This window comes from Leptonychotes weddellii, chromosome 12 (genome assembly GCF_054177405.1).
Source record: "Leptonychotes weddellii isolate Sample4059 chromosome 12, ASM5417740v2, whole genome shotgun sequence".
NCBI classification, from domain to species: Eukaryota; Metazoa; Chordata; class Mammalia; order Carnivora; family Phocidae; genus Leptonychotes; species Leptonychotes weddellii.
Genome location: NC_138380.1, coordinates 62846389 through 62868668, shown reverse-complemented (window position 1 = coordinate 62868668; position 22280 = coordinate 62846389). Strand labels below are relative to the sequence as shown.

The 22280-nt window shown below is 35.9% G+C and overlaps 1 protein-coding gene across 7 annotated transcripts in view; it reads right to left on the bottom strand.

Annotated features, from left to right (window-relative positions):
- SGCE (sarcoglycan epsilon) overlaps nt 1–22280 on the bottom strand; it is a 66959-nt gene that overhangs the window by 25333 nt on the left and 19346 nt on the right. For all 7 annotated transcript variants that reach the window (XM_031025193.2, XM_081800524.1, XM_081800522.1 and 4 more), the window contains 4 exons: nt 15295–15417; nt 13545–13702; nt 7297–7369; nt 2227–2425 (listed from right to left, as the gene is read on the bottom strand). In XM_031025193.2, the coding sequence (XP_030881053.2) occupies nt 2227–2425; nt 7297–7369; nt 13545–13702; nt 15295–15417 (553 nt within the window). The remainder of the gene's footprint in view (nt 1–2226; nt 2426–7296; nt 7370–13544; nt 13703–15294; nt 15418–22280) is intronic.

The following is a 22280-nucleotide window of genomic DNA, read 5'->3' as shown; positions in this document are numbered from 1 at the left end:
TTTCTTCTGGAATTATCCTCAAGTCCGATCTTGTTTCATTGGTGCTCATATAAGGGACATCGGGGCAGTAGGGTTGGCATTGGGTACAATTTATAGAAATGCTATTTTAAAAGACTTATCATATGAATACTTTGTAAAGGTTATGGCTTAACATTAAATTAAAACTCATGGAAAGCATTTCAAGTTGGGAAGGGATCTGAGACAACAGGGTCCAAATAAATGCCACGAGACTGACTCTCTCAAATATCTGACAGCACATGCCGCCCTCTAGCAGGTGCTGGGGGATCAGCTAATGACTGAATTCTCTAACAAGTACTTGTAGGACCAAAATTCTGTTCTTAATTTAGAGTCGCATGCTCAGGCCCAGCCCTACACTCAAAGATTCAGAATCTCTAGGGGGAAGCAGAAGACAGGAGCCTATCTATCTATCTATCTATCTAATCTATCTATCTATCTATCATCTATCATCTAGCTATATTTTTAAACTACTGGGTGTGGAGCCCAACGCAGGCTTGAACTCATGACCCTGAGATCAAGACCTGACCTGAAATGAAGAGTCAGACGCTTAAACGACTGAGCCACCCACGCGCCCCTATCTCTATTTTTATCAAAGCGCTACTGGCAATTCTTAGGCAAGACATGGTTGGGAAGCACTGTTTTAGGTCAGAGTCTGGTTTCTAGAGTTGTGTAGTTCAGTTTAGTTGTTTCTCAAAAGGCCTCTGTGTGGCCTGCATGACTGAGTAGGGAAGAGTGAGCCCAGAAGAAAGCACAACGGGGCAAAACTCTACCGATGCCTGGTTTTCAGGCTGCTTCCTCCAACCATCTTTTGGTCATTGTTTTAACAATCATTGTGGAACATATTACTTTATAAGAAACTGTTGAAAAGACTTCATATTTGGAGAATGTTTTCAGGGGAGATTCCCTGTTCGTCATTTTCCCTGGTTCTATTTTAATTACTCAGTGGCACAGAGACTCATGTTGGAATGCTTGAGTAAAAAAAATGTAAGCTCTAAAATTATGGTTTCATATAGAAAACCAACAGATAGACAAGAGATAAAGCAACTCTTTTTCTCAAAGCACTTCTATGTGTGCTTGACTGACTTCAAAATCCATTACTGTGACATACAAGCTACAATTTAATTCTGAAATTTGTAAGTTGGACTTCACAGCTCACTGCTTATCCCTTAGCCCTCTCCTGCCTACTCTCTTATACTTCATCTATGTCTATTTGTGATTTCTTCCCTCATTTCCAACAGAGTTATCCTTTAACACTGCCCTTAAATTTAATTCTTATTAATCTAGGTACTCTAGTTAATTCTATATATCATCTGTATAAAAATGTTACCATGTACATGGAAAAAGGAGGAATTGGAAAGGGATATGCTATATAAACTGTGATTTATTCCATATCTCATATGTTTATAGGATGGGTTAAAAAAATAAAAAAGGCAGATCTGCTTCAACCTACAGGTTAAAAATTAAAGATCAAAGTTTGATTCGACATTGACATTCAATCCTCTCAACGTACCCAGGCATAAAAAGTATTTCTTACACTCTACAAGGGTCTAAGTCAAACTTTGTAAGGCATGAGAACAGACGAACCCCTCTCAAACGTACTGTCTCATTTAGACACTATAACAACTCTGAGGGAAGAAGAAGTTCCCCTTGGAGCAAATGGGGAAATGGAGGCACAGAGGGGTGCAGCATTTGCCCAGTGTCACCCAGCTTCTGAGTGACAAGGCCAGGCTTTAGGAATAGGTTTCAAATCCACTCCAGCCATCCGTCACCGACACATGGTGGAAAGAATGTTAAAGGCGAAGAAATAGTTTCCTAGAATAAAGTTACAGCAGTCTGAGTATCCTGCAGCTGATAACTGGGGCATCAATTTCCTTTGAAATGCAGGGCCCTAAATAATCAGCTCCTCTAGGGAAGGTATAAAAGACTTAGTGCTATAATTTATGATGCTGATCCTGATCTACAATTAGAATTCACAGGACCTGGGACATCAGATATAAAGAACCATTAACATAACCTCTTTGTCAACATAGAAAATTGCTAGTGCTTCCATATCTTTACAACACCTACTTCTTATTACAAAGAATGCAATAGGCCATCTTCCATCTATAATAAACTTGATAAGATCACCATAGTTAAAAAATTCAAGATCATGTCATAAATTAAAAAAAAAATTACAGATTTAAGGCAACGAGATAAAGGTCTGCTTACCCCTCCTTCATGTCATTAATGGGAAGCGGCACTCTGCCGCCCCTGTCTAGGGCCGACGTGATGTTTATGGCGTTCAGACGCTCTGGCTGCCACACATTTTTCACCGCCCCAAGAAAGTCTCCAAGAACCTCGCTGGCCAACATTTCTTCTACATTCATATTTTTAATGAAGAATTCTGCTTGGTATGGTAACGGGAAGTCTAATTTTGGTGAAAAAGGGTATGTATATCGTTAATGAAGTCATCTTTTGAAAGAGAAATTCGAAATTTGTTGATTTCTGTCATAATCCTGGCTTTGGGGAACACTATGAATATTGACTTTAAAGGCTTTCTGTATAACGGAGGACATATCTAAAGACATAAAACATACATTTGACACAGAATTTTACTTACAGTGTAATCAAATCCGAAGGATTTTTAGAAAGCTCCTGTAGGGCAATTTATAATTATAGAATTTGGCCAAAAAAGAGAAAACTGCCAAATCCGCCTCCATTTTGCCAGTAACCTGCCAATCTCCTCCTCCGCCAAGGTTCCCAGGTAGAAGGAGCATTTCCAGAGCCCTCCGTGGGTAGGAATAATATTTTGTATTCGTAGTGTTTCAAAATTGACAGATCTTTTTTCAAGTACATTGTCTTATTTAATCATTACAACCCTAGGTAGTGCTATGCCCATTTGAACAGAGGAGAAAGCTGAGGCACAGAGCAGCATCCTTTCCAAATACAGAAGACATTACAAAATATCTGTAACTGCTTGTGAGTTGCTTATGGATAATTTGAAATACCGTATGTTTAATTTGCAGTATTACTGATCTTTTTAGAGCATGCTAAAACATTACTTTTACTAAAATAAATATCGGTTATATTTTCCAGAAGAAATCTGAAGTCATAGTAATTTCACTCTTCCGATCACTTCATAATTAAGTATTCTAGAGAATTATATTTTAAATTTCCCACAAAATTCCATTATCTCCTGTTGTTAGCGATTTAGCTTTTTTCCTCTTCAGTATCTCACCAAACTTTCCCTCTAAAGATTTTAAAATTAATATTTATTTTAAAGTAACCAATGTCTAACTCAGACTCTCGGTATAACTAAGTAGGATAGAAATAAACAGAACTTACAGTTGACCCCTGAGCAACAGAGTTTGAACTATGTGGGTCCACTTATATGTGATTTTTTTTATATAGTGCAGTACTGTAAATGTATTTTCTCTTAGGATTTTCTTAATAATATTTTCTTTTCTCTAGCTTACTTTATTGTAAGAATACAGTATATGATACATAGAACATACAAAATATATTTTAATCAATTTATATATGTTATCATTGGAAAGACTTCTGGTCAACAGTAAGCTATTAGTAGTTAAGCTTTTTGGGAGCCAGAAGTTATACACAGATTTTCAACTGCTCAAGGGTCAGCACCCCAACCCCTGCATTGTTCAAAGGTCAATCGTATTTCAGTTTCTCAAATGCTACTCTTCAATTCAAAAACATCATTTCCTGTATTCTGATTGTTCTATTAAGATAAAGGATAGCTTTTATTTATTTAATAATATTTCCATAATAATAAAGGCTACCTTTTTTGGAATACTTACTATGAGGTGGGCCAAGCTAAAGGGAGTGCGGTGAATTATTCCATTTAATACTCACAACCTGAGCGTGAGTAGGTACTTGCCCTCTATTTTCAGAGGGGGAAACAAATCCGCAGATGGGCCCAGGCTTTCATAATCATTTAAACTTGCCTCAGATGATTTTTTAACTAAGCTAAAGGAGACTGTACATAAAGTGCTCAGTGCAGTTCCCAGCCTAGAATAAGAACTTATAAAACAGTAAACTTTAACAATTATTATAAACATGAACAAGTTGTTTACCTGAATTCTTCCCTCAAAAGGAAAAGAAATTGTTTCTGGACTATACACACATTTAAAGCCCTCAGTAGTAACTACACCACATTTATCCTCTGATGTATTTCATTAAAAGTCATATATCTGTAAAGTATTATACTCTTATTAAGAGCAGTAAAAACTAAAAATTACACAATAAATAACTGAAATCTTGATGACCTCGTTTCTTATGAAGCCTCTTTAATACTAAAGGACGCCTGATGCCAGAGGGGGAGTCAGGGAAGATGTTCAGGCTTTAGAATTTTCAAGAGAGTTTTCTAGAGTGTGGTGTCTCTTCCTAAAGATGGAGTTTTTCATGGCTCTAATCACAGAAGGTTCTTCATTCATCTTCTACACTGCCATTTATTCTGTGTGTGATTTTGTTATATTTGTTTGATGTATGGCCCATCTGCAGTCTTCTAAAATATGATATATTTATTCTATTTTATGTAGGTAAGTTTCCTGTTTTATACAGATACATTTCCTGTTTTATATAGATAAACAGTAGCTTAATCATGCCACATTTTTCTCCATACTGAAAAACAGTCATGCATAAATATGTCACGAAGAACAGTTTCTTGGCAATAAATAATATTTATAAATAATACCAAATATAGTTTTGAGTGTGCTAGGAGTCTATCACCCATTCATTTCTTTTTTTTTTTTTTTAAAGATTTTATTTATTTATTTGAGAGAGAGAATGAGATAGAGAGAGAGAGCATGAGAGGGGGGAGGGTCAGAGAGAGAGGCAGACTCCCTGATGAGCAGGGAGCCCGACGTGGGACTCGATCCCGGGACTCCAGGATCATGATCTTAGCCGAAGGCAGTCGCTCAACCAACTGAGCCACCCAGGCGCCCTCACCCATTCATTTCACTCAGTGTTTTTACATCCACTTTTCTAAAAAAGCATGCAAAACATCTTTCTTATTTTCAATGCTCCTTTCTGGGGAACTGTTCCTTGGTTTTTCCTAATCCATGTGACCCCGCTTCGTGGCTCCTCTCTGAGACCCGCTGCCGCCACACCCTTAGAAGCTCTGGACCGAGCAGCTGCCCGCTCTCTACCGAGCCAAGTGCCACCGCCAGACCTTCCAAAGATGAGTCATAGGAGCTTTCTAACTTTGGGGAAATCCCATGCCTGCTATATTTGGGCATCACAGAGGCCAAGGGAACAGTAGGCCAACAGATTGGTGGCAGGCCTCTGAGGCACTCAACCCAATTTAGAGAATCACTCTATGTACTCTCCTCAAGCTTCATACTCTGTGATTCTACATGACCAATTTCCCATTAGGTCTCTCAGAGCAGGAGACAGCTGGGCAGGGAGTCAGACTGAGCAGGATTATCCTCAGATGCCACTCTTGTTATTTCTTTTCCTAAACTCATCTGGGAGAAATGGCGTGTGTGTAGGCCCTGCTCAAAGATGTGTCCATCCTAGTGCCCACAGACGTTCCGTCCAGACCAGCAAGGATAAATGCATGGTATTTGGTTCACTGGTTTTCATATGTAAAAGGCAGGGGGGCAGCTCTGCCTGAAATGAAAATGGAGGCTTCCAAAACCTGTCTACTCTTCCTCCCTCACCAACCCACCTTCAAAATTCCCGATTTAGATGAATAGCCTGTAAAGCCAACTTCCAATCCTACAGATGTCTAGCAGTCCGCCATTAGTATCTGCTTGAACACGGGTCCCTGCACATCAAACATCTAATTAGGATACCGGTATATTCTGGATCTGCCAGGACTGAGAGCAGACTTGAGAAGGAAGTTCAAACTGTAGATCAGGCTGTCCTGCAGTCTGTAGGGACTCCTGTACCTGAGAATGGGGAGCCCCCCCTTAAGAGCATAAAGGTGAGGTTAGTGGTCCAAGCCCACTGTAATGTAACCATATCACTGCACTGATGAACTCCTAAGGAGAAAGGGAATGTTGTGATGATTCTGATCATTAATGGTATTCCAACTCTGCAGGGATAGCTTTAGGCAGGATGCAAGCATCTAATTACAATTGAAGTTGGGAGTGAAAGTCTTCCTGTTCCAAGCAGGAATACCTACCAAAAGCCCTTGGGACGTAGAAAAGGGGACAGGAATCTTCTTTCCAGGCCCACAGAACTGGGATTTGGACTTGCTTTTCACATATGAAAGTCACTTTAAACTTTAAACTAGCACACTTGTTGTCTGCAATTGATACTGCCAAAATACCTGGGAAAAAAAACTCATGGAAAGGGGTGCAAAATCTTTAAGCAATCTTCCCAGTTATGTTTTGCAGTATCAATTCCATAGAAATTACTCTCCTTCATACAGTATAAAGGCAATTTTTAACTCAACCTTTATGAACTACCACGAATTCCAAATTAGTATTTGCTCATTTAATTGTACTTGCAAATAGAACTCTGAATTCCCTATTTAGGATGCGCAATTGTTTTACTAATTTTAGGGATAAAAATGCTGTGTCCGTTCTTCTTCTGTTACCCTCATAAATGATATCTAGGATAGAGAGGTGTATCCCGTGATATATAAATTTTAACTACAAAGTTTTTAGCAGTACGTATTTTTCCCAATCAAATGCCAAAGTCAGATCAGAATATTTGACAGCGCAATTCTTAGAATATTCCCCATGTCCCTAACCTTCCAAATCCTTGGGAATCACTTACAATTTGAGTATATGTAACTCCAAATTGCTGATGGACTCCAACAATGCATGATTAGCTATTCAGGAAGAAGACTGTGACCCAAATTCCAGTTTATTTCCATCAACAACTCCCTGTCTTCACACACAACTAAACCACTACCTATCATCAGTTTTGTAATAAAACTAGCTACTAATTACTGATCGTGTACCCTGTGCTCAGCCCTGTGTTAAGCACATTTCAATCCTTAACTCAGAGACTCCTTCCTTACCCCAGACTTGGGAGAGAAATGCTAGCCTTAGTCTCATTTTGCAGATAATGAAACCAAAGCCCGCAGAGATAAGTGGCCTATGTGCTTGGCTCCCTATTCTGAGCTTTTCAGCACCAACACCCATCATGATATTTTATAACCAATTAAAGATTGCTTGGCTTTCTTTTCTACACTTTACCATTTCATTAGTTACGTTAGGTATGTGGTACCTGAAAATCTTTAACTGTATTTTGCATAGATACAAACCATAATGAAATACTTCTTGCAAATAAGAAAACAATCGGCAACATATCTTCCATACCTACCTTCTGCTGACATTATATTAATTATCAAATTATGCCTTGCAGTCTCAAAGGTACGCCTATTGTAGGCAGTTATCTATTAGAAAAAGAAAATCATATTAAAGAAGTGAAATGTTATTTGGGAAACAAAATTCATTAAGGACAAAATGAAAACAAATTGTCGTTCTTTCCATTTTCATTATTTATGTACTTACAAAATGTGCCTTCTCTAGGCAAGAACAACTCAGAGCTTTTAGCAATGTTACGGGAAAACAAATAATTAAGCAAGTCTATTTAACATGCTAAAACAAAAAGTTAAAATCAGAAAGACCCTTTTACAGAACACCGTTAAGTGCTGGCAGCAATGCAGATGCATCATTAGTAACTGGATTACCCATCAGAAATTACTTACCACTGCCGTTCTAAGATTTCAAAAACAAAAACAAAAACAAAAACAAAACAATGTATTTTTGTACTTTCAAATGGAGCTTGAGGATTTTACTAAAAAAAAAAGCACATCTTCTGTGTTGCTTGCATTCAGTACTAAACTGCACACCAACCAGTCAAAATATGCATGAATAACCCCTTAGAAATCGTATCTCCCTTATGATGGGAGTAGAGCTGTAAGGATCTCTATAAGGCTAATGGCACATGCCCCAAAACACAAATCAATACCTTTGTAGAGTCAAAGATTAGTAAACATTTGCAGAGCCAATGAACTTACATCAAAGTCAACTCAGAAACAGCCACTGCAAACAACAAACAAAGCAAAGGCCAACAACAGGATATGGCTTCAAAAATTAAGGAATAATTAACTTTATAACAGATATTAAATCACTCAGACAGGTCTGCAGTACCTCAAAAACAACAAATGATTGTGTAATAGTCTTAGCATCCCAGCACTAGCCTCCTGGCAGTGACTGAAGCTGGAGTGAGCACTGAGACGAAAGAGCAGGACAAAACTGACTCAAACTGAAAAGAACACTCTTGGCCGTTTAAAAATAAATACTGAAGATTTTTATAGCATCGTATATGAGCTTTAAATGAAAGAAATCACACTTATCAGAAATATTATTTGAGAGAAAAATAAAACATCGGAATCTTGGAATAAACAAACATTTAAAATATTTCAAAGTACATATTCTGAAAAGCATATTATTGCACAAAGTCAAAAGGATTTTTCTGCCCCCAATTTGTCAAATTTCTGTTGGGTTTAATGACTTCCTTGTTGCTATCTGTTGGGACACATAATCAACAAGGTTCACTCGGGATGCTAAAATTAAGACTAGTCATTAAAATAAATTAGGAACTATTGTTCACAAAGAAGCAACTGAAATGATGCAAAAAAGACTTGAGAATCTTCATGATTTTAAAGGTTTACCCTGCAAAAAATTTAATCATACTCTCAATGGAAAAAAAGTATCAATTTTCTACTATTTGTTAGACTATCTCACAGCTAAAACTCAGAAACATTAGACATTTTCTAGCTAGTGGCAAGATTTTTATGGCTAGCCTTTCCATAATTATCACAAATTTCATTATTATAAATTTCATAAATTCTAATTTTTTTTTAAAGTCACAGGCTCCTGAAGAGGGTGAAGTATGTTTCATAAATCAGGAAGAGAATTTTATTACCTGAATTTATATTTAATGCTTAATTTTAACAGCTGTAACAGAATGCAGTCCTTCTATCACTTCTAATGAGATATTTAAATATAGTAACATTCTCAATCAAATTTTACTTATCATGATGATCTGATATGAGGAATTCTTAATCTCAGGAAACAAACTGAGGGTTGCTGGAGTGGTGGGGTGTAGGAGGGATGGGGTGGCTGGGTGACAGACATTGCGGAGGGTATGTGCTATGGGGAGCTCATGTTAAAAAAAAATAAGAATACAGTAGGAAGGGAAAAATGAAGGGGGGAAAATTGGAGGGGGAGACGAACCATGAGAGACTATGGACTCAGAAACAAACTGAGGGTTCTAGAGGGGAGGGGGGTGGAGGGATGGGTTAGCCTGGTGATGGGTATTAAAGAGGGCACGTACTGAATGGAGCACTGGGTGTTATGCGCAAACAATGAATCATGGAACACTACATCAAAAACTAATGATGTAATGTATGGTGATTAACCTAATATAATAAAATAAAATAAATTTTACTTATCATGATGATGTGAAGTCCTTCATGGCAGAGAGGTATGTGTGTATACTTTTTTGATCCCCTATTCTAGAACAGTGGCTGATCTATTTTAGATGTTTAATAAATATCTACTGAATAAATTAATCAGGGGGGTTATCTGATTAAATATGAGTTTAAGATATGCAAAATTCTTTTATAGAATTTTTTAAATACTGTAAATGTTACTATATATGAATAAAGAAATGTTATTTACAGATTAATCACTACTTGTGTTAATGAAAAAGATGTTAAATTTTCATCATTATCCTTTTAGCATATTATTTGACATATTCATAACATTTATGGTATGAGAACATCATGAACCCCTGAGACTCCTGGCTCAACACACGTGTTTCTCTCCTATCCCTCTCTCCAAACAGAAGTAGCCATTTTGAGTTTTATGCTTATCATCCCATTCATTTTAAATATCATCTTATGATAAATGCATGTATGCTTCAAATCCGTTATTTAGTTTGCTTGTTTTTGAGCTCCAGAGAAATGTTTAACTCTATGTAGCCTTTTGGAACTTGTTTTTTTTTTATTCAACGTTACGTTTACAACATTTATCCAGGTTGCTGGGCAAGCTGACATTGTTGCTGTAAACATTCAATGATATTTAATAGACTTGTATGGTGACAGATGGTACTTCATTTGTGAGTATGGCATAACTAGAGAATTGTCAAATCACTATGTTGTACACCTGAAACTATGTAACATTGTGTGTCAACTCTACTAAAAAAAATTTTTTTTTAATTCACTGTGTGAAAACTCCACAATTTATCTATTCTGTTGATCAACTTTCTATCTGTTCTCGTGCTGTTAGACTTTTGGGTCTCCACTGCTCTGTGGATTTCCAGTGTTTTGCTATACAATTGTTCAATAAGCATGACTGTCCATGCCTTCAGTGGACGTTTGCAGATGTTTCTTTTGGGTATATGCCTAGAAGTGGGACTGCTGGATCATAGGGTACAGTGATATTCAGCTATGTAAAATATTCAATACTGTTTTCCAAAGTACTTATCCAATCCCCATATCCATCCTCAATAACTTTTACCAAGGGTAAAATTCTCATTGTAGTCTTAATTTGAACATTTTTCATTACTGATGAGAGTAAGTGTCTTTACCTAATTGTCATTTATGTCTTCTCTTCAGTGAGATGTCTGTTCATGTCTTATTTCTGATTTTCATGTCTTATTATAGGAGTCCTTTTTTATATTTTAGATACACATCATTAGTCAGCTATATATTTTTAAAATAACTTCTCCCAGTTTGTGGGTTGTCTATTTTTTTAATGGTTTATTTTGATGAACACCAGTTGACAAGTTTAACACAGTACAATTTCTCAATCTTTGTTCTCAAGTAAAAATATGTAGGTATTATTTAAGAAATGCTTCCCTACCCCAAACTCAGAAAAATATTCTTCAACATTTTCATATACTAGCTTAAAATTTTGCCTTTCACGTTTAAATCCTTAAACTATCTAGACTTGAGTTTTATATTTCTTATGAAGTAAGAATCTAATTTTGTGTTTGCCATATGGCAAACCAATCCTCTGAGCACCATTCAATAGACATCCTTTTCCCCGATCATCTGCGGCACCATCTCTTCCGAAATAAATCATTGTTCCTTATGTAGATGTATCTGTTTCTGGGCTCTCTATTCTATTAATTGATTAATTTGTCTATCTCTGTATCAATACAACCTTATGATAATTACCATAGATTTATAATAAATCTTGATATCTGGAAAGGAAAGAAACCTTTCCCCCTTTGTTTCTTCTTTAGGAGTATCTTGATTGTTCTTGGCCATTTATCATCTTTACAAATTTTAGAATTAGTTGACATTAGTTTCATGAAAAAACCTATTGCAATTTTCATTGGAATTGCATTGAATCTATGGATCAGTTAGGGGGAAAGTGATGCCTTCATGATTTCGAGTATTCCTATCCCTGAATAGACTACCTTTTCACTTACATAATCTTAGTATTGATTAAGTTTTATAACTTTCTCCATACAAACTTTGCATATCTTCTGTTAGATTTATTCTAAGTACCTTATAATTTTTGTTGTTATTAAAAATGGTATCTTTTTAAAACATTTATTTTCTCAATACTTGTTTTTCATGTATAGAAATATAACCAAATTTTTTATATTGAGCCTATAACTTACTACTAGGCTTTCTTAAAATTTTAGTAGTCTATAGACTCTTTATATCATTGACTATTCTATTTCTTTCCTTAAATACTTACAGATTTAATATTTTTTTCTTTCTTTACTGCACTGGCTAGGACTTCTAATATATTCTGTAATAGATGTGGTGGAGGGGTTCATTCTTGTTTTGCTCTTCAATTTAAATGGAATTCCTCTAGTGTTTTCCCATTTAAGAAATGACATTTTCTCTTATTTTGGGTCAATAACCTATATAATTTTACTGAATATTTTTTAAAATTATTTTGACAATAACTCAAAATAACTTTCTTTCTTTATATCTCTCTATATTTCCATATCTACATAGATAATGGGTGTGTATACATTCTATTTATGTATCTATATATTGTCTTAAGGAAACAGATTTATTCATAGAAATCACTGAAAAGTCATGTTAATACAAACTTCAATTCAAAAGAAGAAACACCTTCTCTTGGCCAACATGGAAGCTCATATCCACAATCTATGGCTGATTAAAACTCTGGAGAAAAACTCAAAGCATGTAATCCCCTGAGAGTTTATACCACATAGAATATGTCCCACTCAGGACCTGTAAAAGCTCCTGGAAATTCCATTAGTAGTTTCCATGCTGCTGCCCTGGTCACTACCACTAAATCTTTATGGAATTGATCAGTTAAATTAGAATCTAAGCTCCTGTCGGCATCAGGGCATAAAGGACTCTCCTGCCATTAACTGCCAGTATAATTCTGATTTTGGTGGGTATAATAGACCAGGAAACACTTCTACTAGATTTTATATCCATTTAATTTATTTTTTAAAACATATTAATTCCCAATAAAGGCTCAATGTCAGTATTTTGTTTTTATTATTGTTTTAATTTCTAATACTTTCCAGGTGTGATGTTAGGTACTAGGCTAGAATCTGATGAATTCTAATACCACCTCAAGAATAAAGGTCAAACCTATCAGCATGGCTTACAGAGCCCTCAAAGATCTACCCCTACCAACATCAACACCTCTGTTCCCATCATTTGCCCTCTGGGGTGTGTCCTGCTTTCTAGTCACAATTAGAGTTCTCTGAGATCATGTGGTTTTGTTCATACCTCCAAGATTTTGATGTGTTGTTTTGCTAAGATAGCCTTCCTTCTACTTGTAAAGTGAATTCCTATTTACCCTTTTACAACTGCATCAAACAGTACCTTCTGATTAGAATGGTTATGACGATGTTGGCTAACAATGGATTTCCATTCCAGTGCTTCAACGACTGGACCAGAATCATGGCAGGACTCACCTCTTACTCATCTTTCTACCACCAGCAGTGATCATAATACTTAGGACATGGTAGGAGCTCATCAGATGTCTGTTTATTTTATTTTTTTTAAGATTTTATTTATTTATTTGACAGAGATAGACAGCGAGAGAGGGAACACAAACAGGGGGAGAGGGAGAGGAGAAGCAGGCTTCCCGCGGAGCAGGGAGCCCGATGCGGGACTTGATCCCAGGACCCCAGGATCATGACCTGAGCCGAAGGCAGATGCTTAACAACTGAGCCACCCAGGTGCCCCCAGATATCTGTTTAAAGACTATTTCAATGAACATGAAAATTTGAAATTAATATATAAAGCAAGTAAGTGTTTTAAGTTTGTATTTATTTTCTTAAATAGAATTCATATTATAATAATCTATTTCTTTAAATGGCTTTAAATTTTTTTCCACTAATTTAGATTGCTCTTTTTTTATATATAAGAACTAAAACAAAGACCTTTGTAAATGAACAGAAAGGAATGGTACATTTCCAAATGTTATCTAATGTGTTTCTATGCATAAAATACTGAAAACCACTGTCATATAATTTTAATTTCAACATTTGAAACTCAAATTACAAAAAACCCAAAAATATAATTTTGCTCTTTCTTGTTAAATTACCTCAATTATTGTTGGTTTCCCCACATTTTCAGCTGTTGGAGACCCATATAGGACTCCATCACTATATGGTGTCCTTTGGATATATCGAAGCCATCCAGGTCGGTCTGGGTAACCCATTAAATTTGTGTTAAATGTTATAGGATCATTACTAATCTCGCCTAAATAAGAAGCACAGAGTTAAAACATAAAACAGTTATTTTCGCACATGCTGCTTTCATAATTTCAATCAAAATATTTCTAAAATCTTTTTCTTATATTTGTAGCAAACTAAATACACACCAAAAAAAAAAAAATTCCATCTGGGAATTCAGATTAGAGCCTCAAGTAAAGAAAAAATCTTTTTGGTTATTTAGTTGCCTAGAAATCTCACACAACAAAGAAAGCAGTCATACAATGTCTTTGGAAATTTTGTTTTCTTTCCTTTTTTTTTTTTTTTGGTCACACAGGAGTGTGGAAGTTCTGCCAATGAGACAACTATCTTTCGGGAAAATCCCCTAATCATGCTGATGTAGTCATTCTCTTGAGAATTTTTTCTTTCATAAAACTCTGGACACTATCGAACTAATCTCAAGGGATATCTCAAAATGATAAAAGTGTCATCAAAACAAAAATAATGTAATTTTAAAACTTTGGAGAATGAGTTGTTAAACCCAAAAGAACTGTAACTAAGAATAATAACAACAACAGCATCATTTGTTAGAATGTGCCTGGCCTCTTCAGGCACAATTTCACCTGATTTTCAGACACACCTATAAAAGGGACTATTATTAGCCCTAATGTTACTGATGGGATATGTAATTTTTCATGTTAAGTACCTTCTCAAATGGTGAGATTAGAATTCAATCTCGGCTGATTCCAGAAACTATGCTCCTAACTACATATTTTCTTCCCAAACGTTGGAGCTACTGTTCAAAAGGTTCATTTATATAGTTTTACAAACATAGAATGCCACATAAAAAAAACATTTTTTAAATAACTGATGAAAAGATTACTTTTTCTTACTGCTGGTGAGAACATGGTTATTTTCTATGACTGTTTTCAGTATGTTATTTATCATATAATCCACAAAAATAATATTTATATTAATTCTAACGCTATAATTTTCAGAAAATTCCTTTTTTATTTGTTACTTAAGTAGTTGTAATAACAACATATTTTTTTCTTGCTATTCTTTCTATATCTTCATTAATCTGATGGCATTTATGATAATCCAATATAACATAATTTAAAACAATGGTGAATTAAATAAAGCATCACAATTGGTATTATTTTGAAGGAAAATTTAATCTCCATTATATTATTATGAAGTTAAAATTATCTCATATTGTAAGAGCTTTCTTGAGAATTCTTTCTTAATACCATATTTCATTCTCTTCTACAACATGTTTGGTCTTCCAAAAATCAATGTACTATGTAAGAATCTAAGTCTTAATACAGAAAACCGTAACTGTACAGCTATAATTATTTCTATGCCAACATAGGTAGGTAGGTCCTTTGTCAGACACACAAAACTCAACACTGGAAAAGTAGAAATAAGTTTTAAAAAATTCAAAAATGAGTTATTTCCTTCTGTACTTAAATTTCTAATCTTAAAATGGGAAATATCCTACAACAACCAATTTATCACATATACAGACCATTTCAAATAATGTTAATAATATTTGATCATATATCATCTAAATTATGCACACTGAACAAAAAGAAAAATTTAGTAAGTTAACCACTTTTTTTTTTCCCACTGAGAACATACCAGGCTTGGGGTAAGGTGGAAATTCCCCCTTAAAATACTCTCTTTCCAAAACATGAACAAAGAGGACACCTGCGGACGGGTATACATTCCGATCAGAGTGCACCTTCGAGAAAATAGTGTACACTGAAAACAAAGAGGAAAGATAAGAGAGAGAAAGGCAAATAATGAGCTATGCTTTCAGTAATTCACTTACGCTGTAAAGAAGGGTTTCACTTCTTTAGAAATTTCTGGGAAAACTAAAGCAACATGCAAGATATTGTTAAGAAGTTTGTTTTAAAGAGAAGTGATTTCAGGACAAAACATGGAACAACTCTTTCAACGTGGTATGTTTAGAGACTTTCAGATATTACGTAAACAAAATTAGGCACATTTAGTAATTTAAATTGTTATTAAATAATGAAGACATCCATAATATTTTTTCAGTAATTTCTTTTCATGGGCATTATTACCAACAAAATATATCATGAGAACTGAATGACTACATAATTACTACAGTTTTTTTTTTCCTTTTTTCAAAGCAAAGTATAAAGAGTAATTTTTAAATGGTAAGAATCTAAACTGTATTAACTATTTGCTAGACATAGCATATCAGACTATATAATGCCATCAGTATATGTAAGGTGAGTTTCATATACACTTATAAAAAATGCATTGGATACTTTTGCTGTACTACTCCTTGTATCTCTCCTCATACCTCTCCTTTATTCCATTTTACCCGATCTTGACATTTAATAAATCACACAATATAATCTATTCTACTATGCTATATCCTAAATAAGCAATAACAATCAGATAATAAAGTTCAGTGCAGATGATTTCTTTAAATGAAATGGGGCAGATTTCATGATTTGCTGATTACTTAAGATATGTGATGTGAGTACACTAAATTGGCTAACCTGGTTTGATTAGTTCCCACCTATTGTTTTTCCTGTGATATCATCGTCTCCACCAACACATTACTGACATACACTTGTCACCTCGACAATCTCTTTTAGTTTTTCTATCTTCCTGATTGGCTAGTGGCTGTAATTTTTAAACAGATAAATCCAGTTCTTTTTTCTTAGTCACTGACGGATTTGTAAATGTAGTAATTAACCTTGAGAACTTCAGTGTTGCTCACCCTCGGCTCACAACTAACTAAAAGCCCTAGATAGCAAGATCATTGACAGTAAATTTTTCAGCATAAAAATAGGAACTCCCACAAAATGTTTCTTTATCTGTGAAAACTTGTCCCTGCAGTTCTGTGGATGGCTGCCAAAAATGGAGAACTGAACTAAAATATTTGGCTTGTAGCTTCATGTATCCATAGCTTTGCTACTAAAACACAACTTCAAAGGCTATGTAACAGACGGAAGGAAGCTGCAAGTTACGTTTAAACTAGGTATGTAGAGAGACTCCTCCTTTCCTGACTTGCTTTGCTAGTATTCCTCAGTAGGCTTTACATGGCATTTAGAGTACCCAGCTTCTTCTCCTCAAAACAATTTACTCACCTGTGGAAATGGTCCCATTCCAAAGAACAAGAACGAACAAATCACAGAAAAACAGTGAGGATGATAACTGGCAATTTCCCCCCCGCTGGACTCCACAACGTCCCCTGAGTGCTAGGTGCTGTGGAGAATGTGAACACGAAGGAGACCCAGTCCCTGCCTTCCTCACCATCTGGCTTGGGAGACCAACGCCCACCTAACTAGGTATGATACCTGAGGTATCCTCTGATAATACCTGGAAAGACGGAGAGGAGCAATGGAAGCTGGAAAAGATTTATGTAAGAAGTAGAATTCAACATGGCTTGTAAAATACTGGCAAGATTCTGAAACTCATAGATGGGGATTTGGGCATTTCAGTGGTGAAAACTTGTACAAGATACAATTGTGGAATACTGGGGGGACCTTTCAAGGAAAAAAATTAAGCCAGTGATCCTGGGGTATAATTAAGGTAAAAGGAGAAAAACTGGTAAGAAGAGTCAAATTATGGAGATTTGTGAACCCCTACTGAGAAGTTACTTCATTCTATATGTAAAGGTATTTAAATTCCAGATCACAACCCTACATTCAAAGCACAGGAGTATTTTGAATAATCTAAAGGAATCTCTCCAGAGTTTATGTAACTTATTCTTTCTAGAGATTAAAACACCTTGAAGTCCAGCACTGAATTTTATTTACCTTTGTTATTTTCTTGGCACCTAGAAGGTGTCTGCCATAGCTGAATAATTTTATCGATGCCTATTGAATGGATGAATACCTTCTAGTTAAAAAGCACTGTGGAGGTAAACACAGGTGTTATATTTGTGGACTAAGTATATACATAATACTTCACTTAAATTTCCATTTTATAACTTGAATTAATTCTCACAGGTGTGTAGCAGCTTATGGGTTATCATCCTCCATTTACATTACAAACTCCTGACAGTCTCCCTTAGTTTTTGCTGCCATAAGGTAGTAAAAGCTAGCTTATAAAGCCAATAGAAAGGTTGTTCATATGAAGCAATATTAAAATGATTCTGTTTTCTATATAGCACTTGGCAAGGCCTGAAGTGGGACCCTAAAAGGGTACCTGTCACTGCCTATCACCTCACTTCAAGGACTAGTATCACCTCACTTCAGGGACTAGTACAGAACATCTCAGTTTCTGGTTCATAAAAAACTTTTCTGTGATCTCCAGAGCCAAACCACAATTCACCATGGCCCTCGTGGGTTTTGAGATGACATGCACATTTCCGTATTCACATGTACTCAATTGCCTTTCTGCAAGCTGCTGAGCCGCATCCTTGCTGGTCAGTTACCTTGGCAACTCGACAGTAAAGACCGCTTCTCTATAAGTCTAGGATGCCATTCACTTTGAGAAAAACATGATATGGATGTATGGTACATTCATCATCGAGAAATGGAAAATGACTAAGCCCTTATGTTTTGTTTGTGAAAATAATACTTCCTTTCTGTAGCATCAGTTTAAATTATGGGCACCCACACAACATTTTAGAGAAGCGCCCTTTACCTTTACCTTCCCCATTTGCTACTTACAAAACAGATCGCTCTTCAACAGAGGCTATTTGGGCAGTATTTACACCTCGCTTCCTTTTGGAAACAACAAATGACACAGGATTCGAAGTTATAGGCTCTTGTTCTAAATGCAAGCTATATAAATAATGCTGATATGGTCTGCACCAACAGCAACAACGGCTGTTACTCCGGCTAACACATGTTGTGCTCACATGTATCTAAGTAGTACTCACAAACAGAAAGCTTGAAGCATATTGTCTTCCTTAAAAGCAAATCCTGAAAATCAAATTTAAACTCTAAAAATGCACAGTACTAAAATCTAATAATCTCTGAAATATACATGTGTACAGTGTCATGCTAATCAAGCTGAGGTCACAGGGTCTGGTCTCTCTGTGTATCGCATGGCTTTGCAATTGTCTACGGCTGCAAATCCATTACCTCTGCAAACACATGCCACTGGATACAAATGAAACTGGAAACCAGTGTGTGGCTAAATCCCGTGCAAATCCATCACCATTAATGGGAAAAACAATTAAACCAAAAGTCCAACCCACAGGGAGTCAAAAACATCATCTTCAAACAGCGAGGGTAGCTAGATTTGCAAAGATTAAAAACTGAAGACAGGTAGTCATAAATAACAGATTTTTTTAAAGGAAAAATTACATATCTGAGAAGAGCAAAAAGGTATATGGGCAAGTGGCCAGGGTAATTACGTCACCCTCCCTAAGCGTAGTTCAATGTCCTTCATTACCATACCACCAAAAACTTCACAGAAACTGTTCTCTGTACATTTTAGTCATAAGGTACAGAAAAACTACAGGCCATTTCAACAATTATGTGACAGCAGAGAGCCAAAAATCAAGTAACAGACGGTGATGGCCATAGCAATGAAGTGGGACCTCATGCTAGCTAAATAGCATCCTGTCTTCCTTTATTAATAGTCCATTTGAAATTTTCTCCCTAAGGGAGCAACATCGTGATGAGCGTGTGCATTTGAGTGCTTATTTACAATTACTTAAAAACAAAAGCAAATTTGGATGTATTTAGTAAACATTAAATTTTGAAAGGATTATGGTGGTGCATTGCTAATGAATTTACAGCATATAACTTCACAATTATCACAATGATTATTTTTAATGGCATAAGCACGTGCACGGGCACGTACCAAGTCCCTTCTCTACAAAAAAGTCCAGAGAACACTTACCAGACCTTTTCCTGCATCACCAAGAATGAGTACATGGTGATAAAATAAACTAGCTGCTGAGTGTGAGACCTTGCAAGTCCCAGCTAGATTCAAATCTCAAAGCTGTCTCTCCACAGAACTCTTTGAGAAGAAAGTCATAAAGTATTGTCAGTATTCATGTCCGGGTGGCCTTTGTTAGGTACCTATTATGTGTATCTCTCTCTCTTAGATGCTTTATCAACAAATTAATCATTCTAAAAGGTCCATTTACACCATCACTTGCTAATTTTTAAGGTTTAAGATAGTAAATCCTCACTTTACCACAAACCCCCAAAGAAGGAAACATTTCAGAGAGCTGAGTTTTCTCAAGTACTGACTCAATCCTTTTTCATGATGGTAGAGGATCATCATTTGGCACATCAATAATTGCACTCTGCTCTATTATATAACGACGCCCTTACGGACCGTTTGCTTGCCTTGTCATTTACTGATCACACACCTCTGCTAGCGGGTCCCAGTCTGCTAATGCTTTTTAAGGTTGTATGTTTTATAGATTTTCTGTTTTCTCCTCTGTAGACAACTTGTCAGCTGTCATTTCTCATTGTTATCAGTATGTTTCCTATAGCAGCTTCTCTATCCCTTCTAATTTGCTGCTATTAATCTGCTGCAGGTTTAGAAACCAGACTACCAAATGAGGTGGCATTGCGTGTTGAAGTAAGAACACATTTGTTCTGTCTTAATGCACGCGGGGCTCTGCCAGATGTGAAAAACAGAAGCCTGCGTTTGCCGCATCGATTTTGGCCACCCGAAGACCCTTTTGTGGCTTATTTCCTGGTCCTTAGCTGATGTGATATACTTCTGCTATAATTGGGACATAGCCATTACTTGCGATGGCAGCGTGAACTCCATGTATTAAATGCATTCAGAAATAAATAAGTGTACCATAGAAAGTCTTAATTCAACCCATACATTATGTAAACATGAACTGTCAAATCAAAATGAATGGATTTAATGTGTTGTATAAAATAATTTCTTACATATTTGTTGTGTGGGAAATATACTGCATAATTTAAACAAAGAGATCTATTGATTAAGTGATCTATTACCCTTAGCAATAGCTAAGTCAGCCTAAGAATATTATAATGCACTATAATTAATAAGTAATTTATTAATAAGGAATTAAAGTCTATTCTAAAAGCATTTCAATTTTGTTAATTTGCCTCTCATGTTCAGAGAGTTTTAAGAGATAAGCTATTCAATGGGAAGCATGACAAGGGTGCTTTAACTGAGTGCAAATTACTTAAATAAGATGGTGCATATTTCTCAACTCTTCATAGTATTGCCTTGATAGTAAGTATTATCCAGAAAAAAAACTGGGGGTAAAAATGATGAAGAAGATTTTTAAAGACGTTTGGGATGAAAGATAATACTGAACCGTCATTTATCTGGTATAGCTTTGAAAATAAACTTTTGCCTAAGGACTAAGACATTTCCATTCCTCAAAATCCTCTTTACATTAAGAATCCTTATGTTAATCCTAATGTTAAGAATTGGAATATTATTTTAAAAGAAAGTTACATTAAAAATATAATTGCTAAACTTATTTTACTATATGATCACCCCTGATAATAAAAAATTTTAAGTTCTGTCAGGAAAAAAATAAGACTTGCCTTACATTTTATAGCTTTAACAGCTAAAAGCCCTTTCTGAGGCTCGGAGCCCTGGTATCCGTAGCACTCGGAGAAGCTGCTACCAATTAATCAGAATTGATTATAAGAGATGAATCTCATTTGCTATCTCTGCATTGAGAGAACTCATTTCAGGGTTTTCAGAGTCTGATATATTTATGGTTTCCTTCCCAACCTATTTTTTAACGTGTTATTTCTATAGTCAAATTAAAATTTAATTACCAAACCAGATAATTGCTGTAGATAAATATTCCGAGGGGCATCAGTATCCAGCCAGGCACACAACCTGTTTAGTTGTTTTTCCTCACCAAGATTTACCTGGTGTTTTATCATTCCTGCTTTAAAAATCTTGGTTTTGAATCAGAAGCTTTTCTCAGCTGTCTGCCCTTCACCTTTGAGTTTACTCAACATCAAAGTGCTGTAGGCCATTCATTTGGCGGTGGCCAGCAACCGTTTCTATTTTGCAGACCATGCCTAGGCCATAGAATCCATCACAAGGAAAGCATTGCATTGCCTTTTTAAACTTCATTCCTCTAAGAGATAAGGGCACTGTTCTTTACATGAGGAAGAAGACAAACCACGATTTGCGTCTTTTTCTACAAAAAGCAAAAAGGTTTTTTTTCCTCTCTCTCTCCCAACCAAAGCCACTTACCGAAACTATTTTGTTAAACGTCTTGATTTTCCATATTATGATCACATGTTTTTGTTTCCTCCTGTTGTTTTTTACTTAAATGTCAGTTGGAAAGTGGTTGCAAACCATTGTTAATTGGTGATCAATAAACTTAGTCTCATGAACGTTGCAGTTGAAAAGGACTTTAGATGTCATCCTGTCTGAGCATGCCAAATATATTTCTCTAACTAAAGACAAATCATAGCATTACTTCCTACTTGGATATGGCCTCAGCATTCTACTTAACCCAGAATTCCTGACAGATACTACCAATCAGAGTTGGCATGCACTTGCTCTCCTGGAGAGTTCAGTCCTTCATTTTATAGACAACAAAATTGAATCCAGAGAGACAAAACGACAGGTTCAAGCCTACAGGAATAGTAAGAGGAAAAGCCAGTGACTTGAACCCAGGAAGTCACGTATTTTGTTGATTTGAAAACATAAGG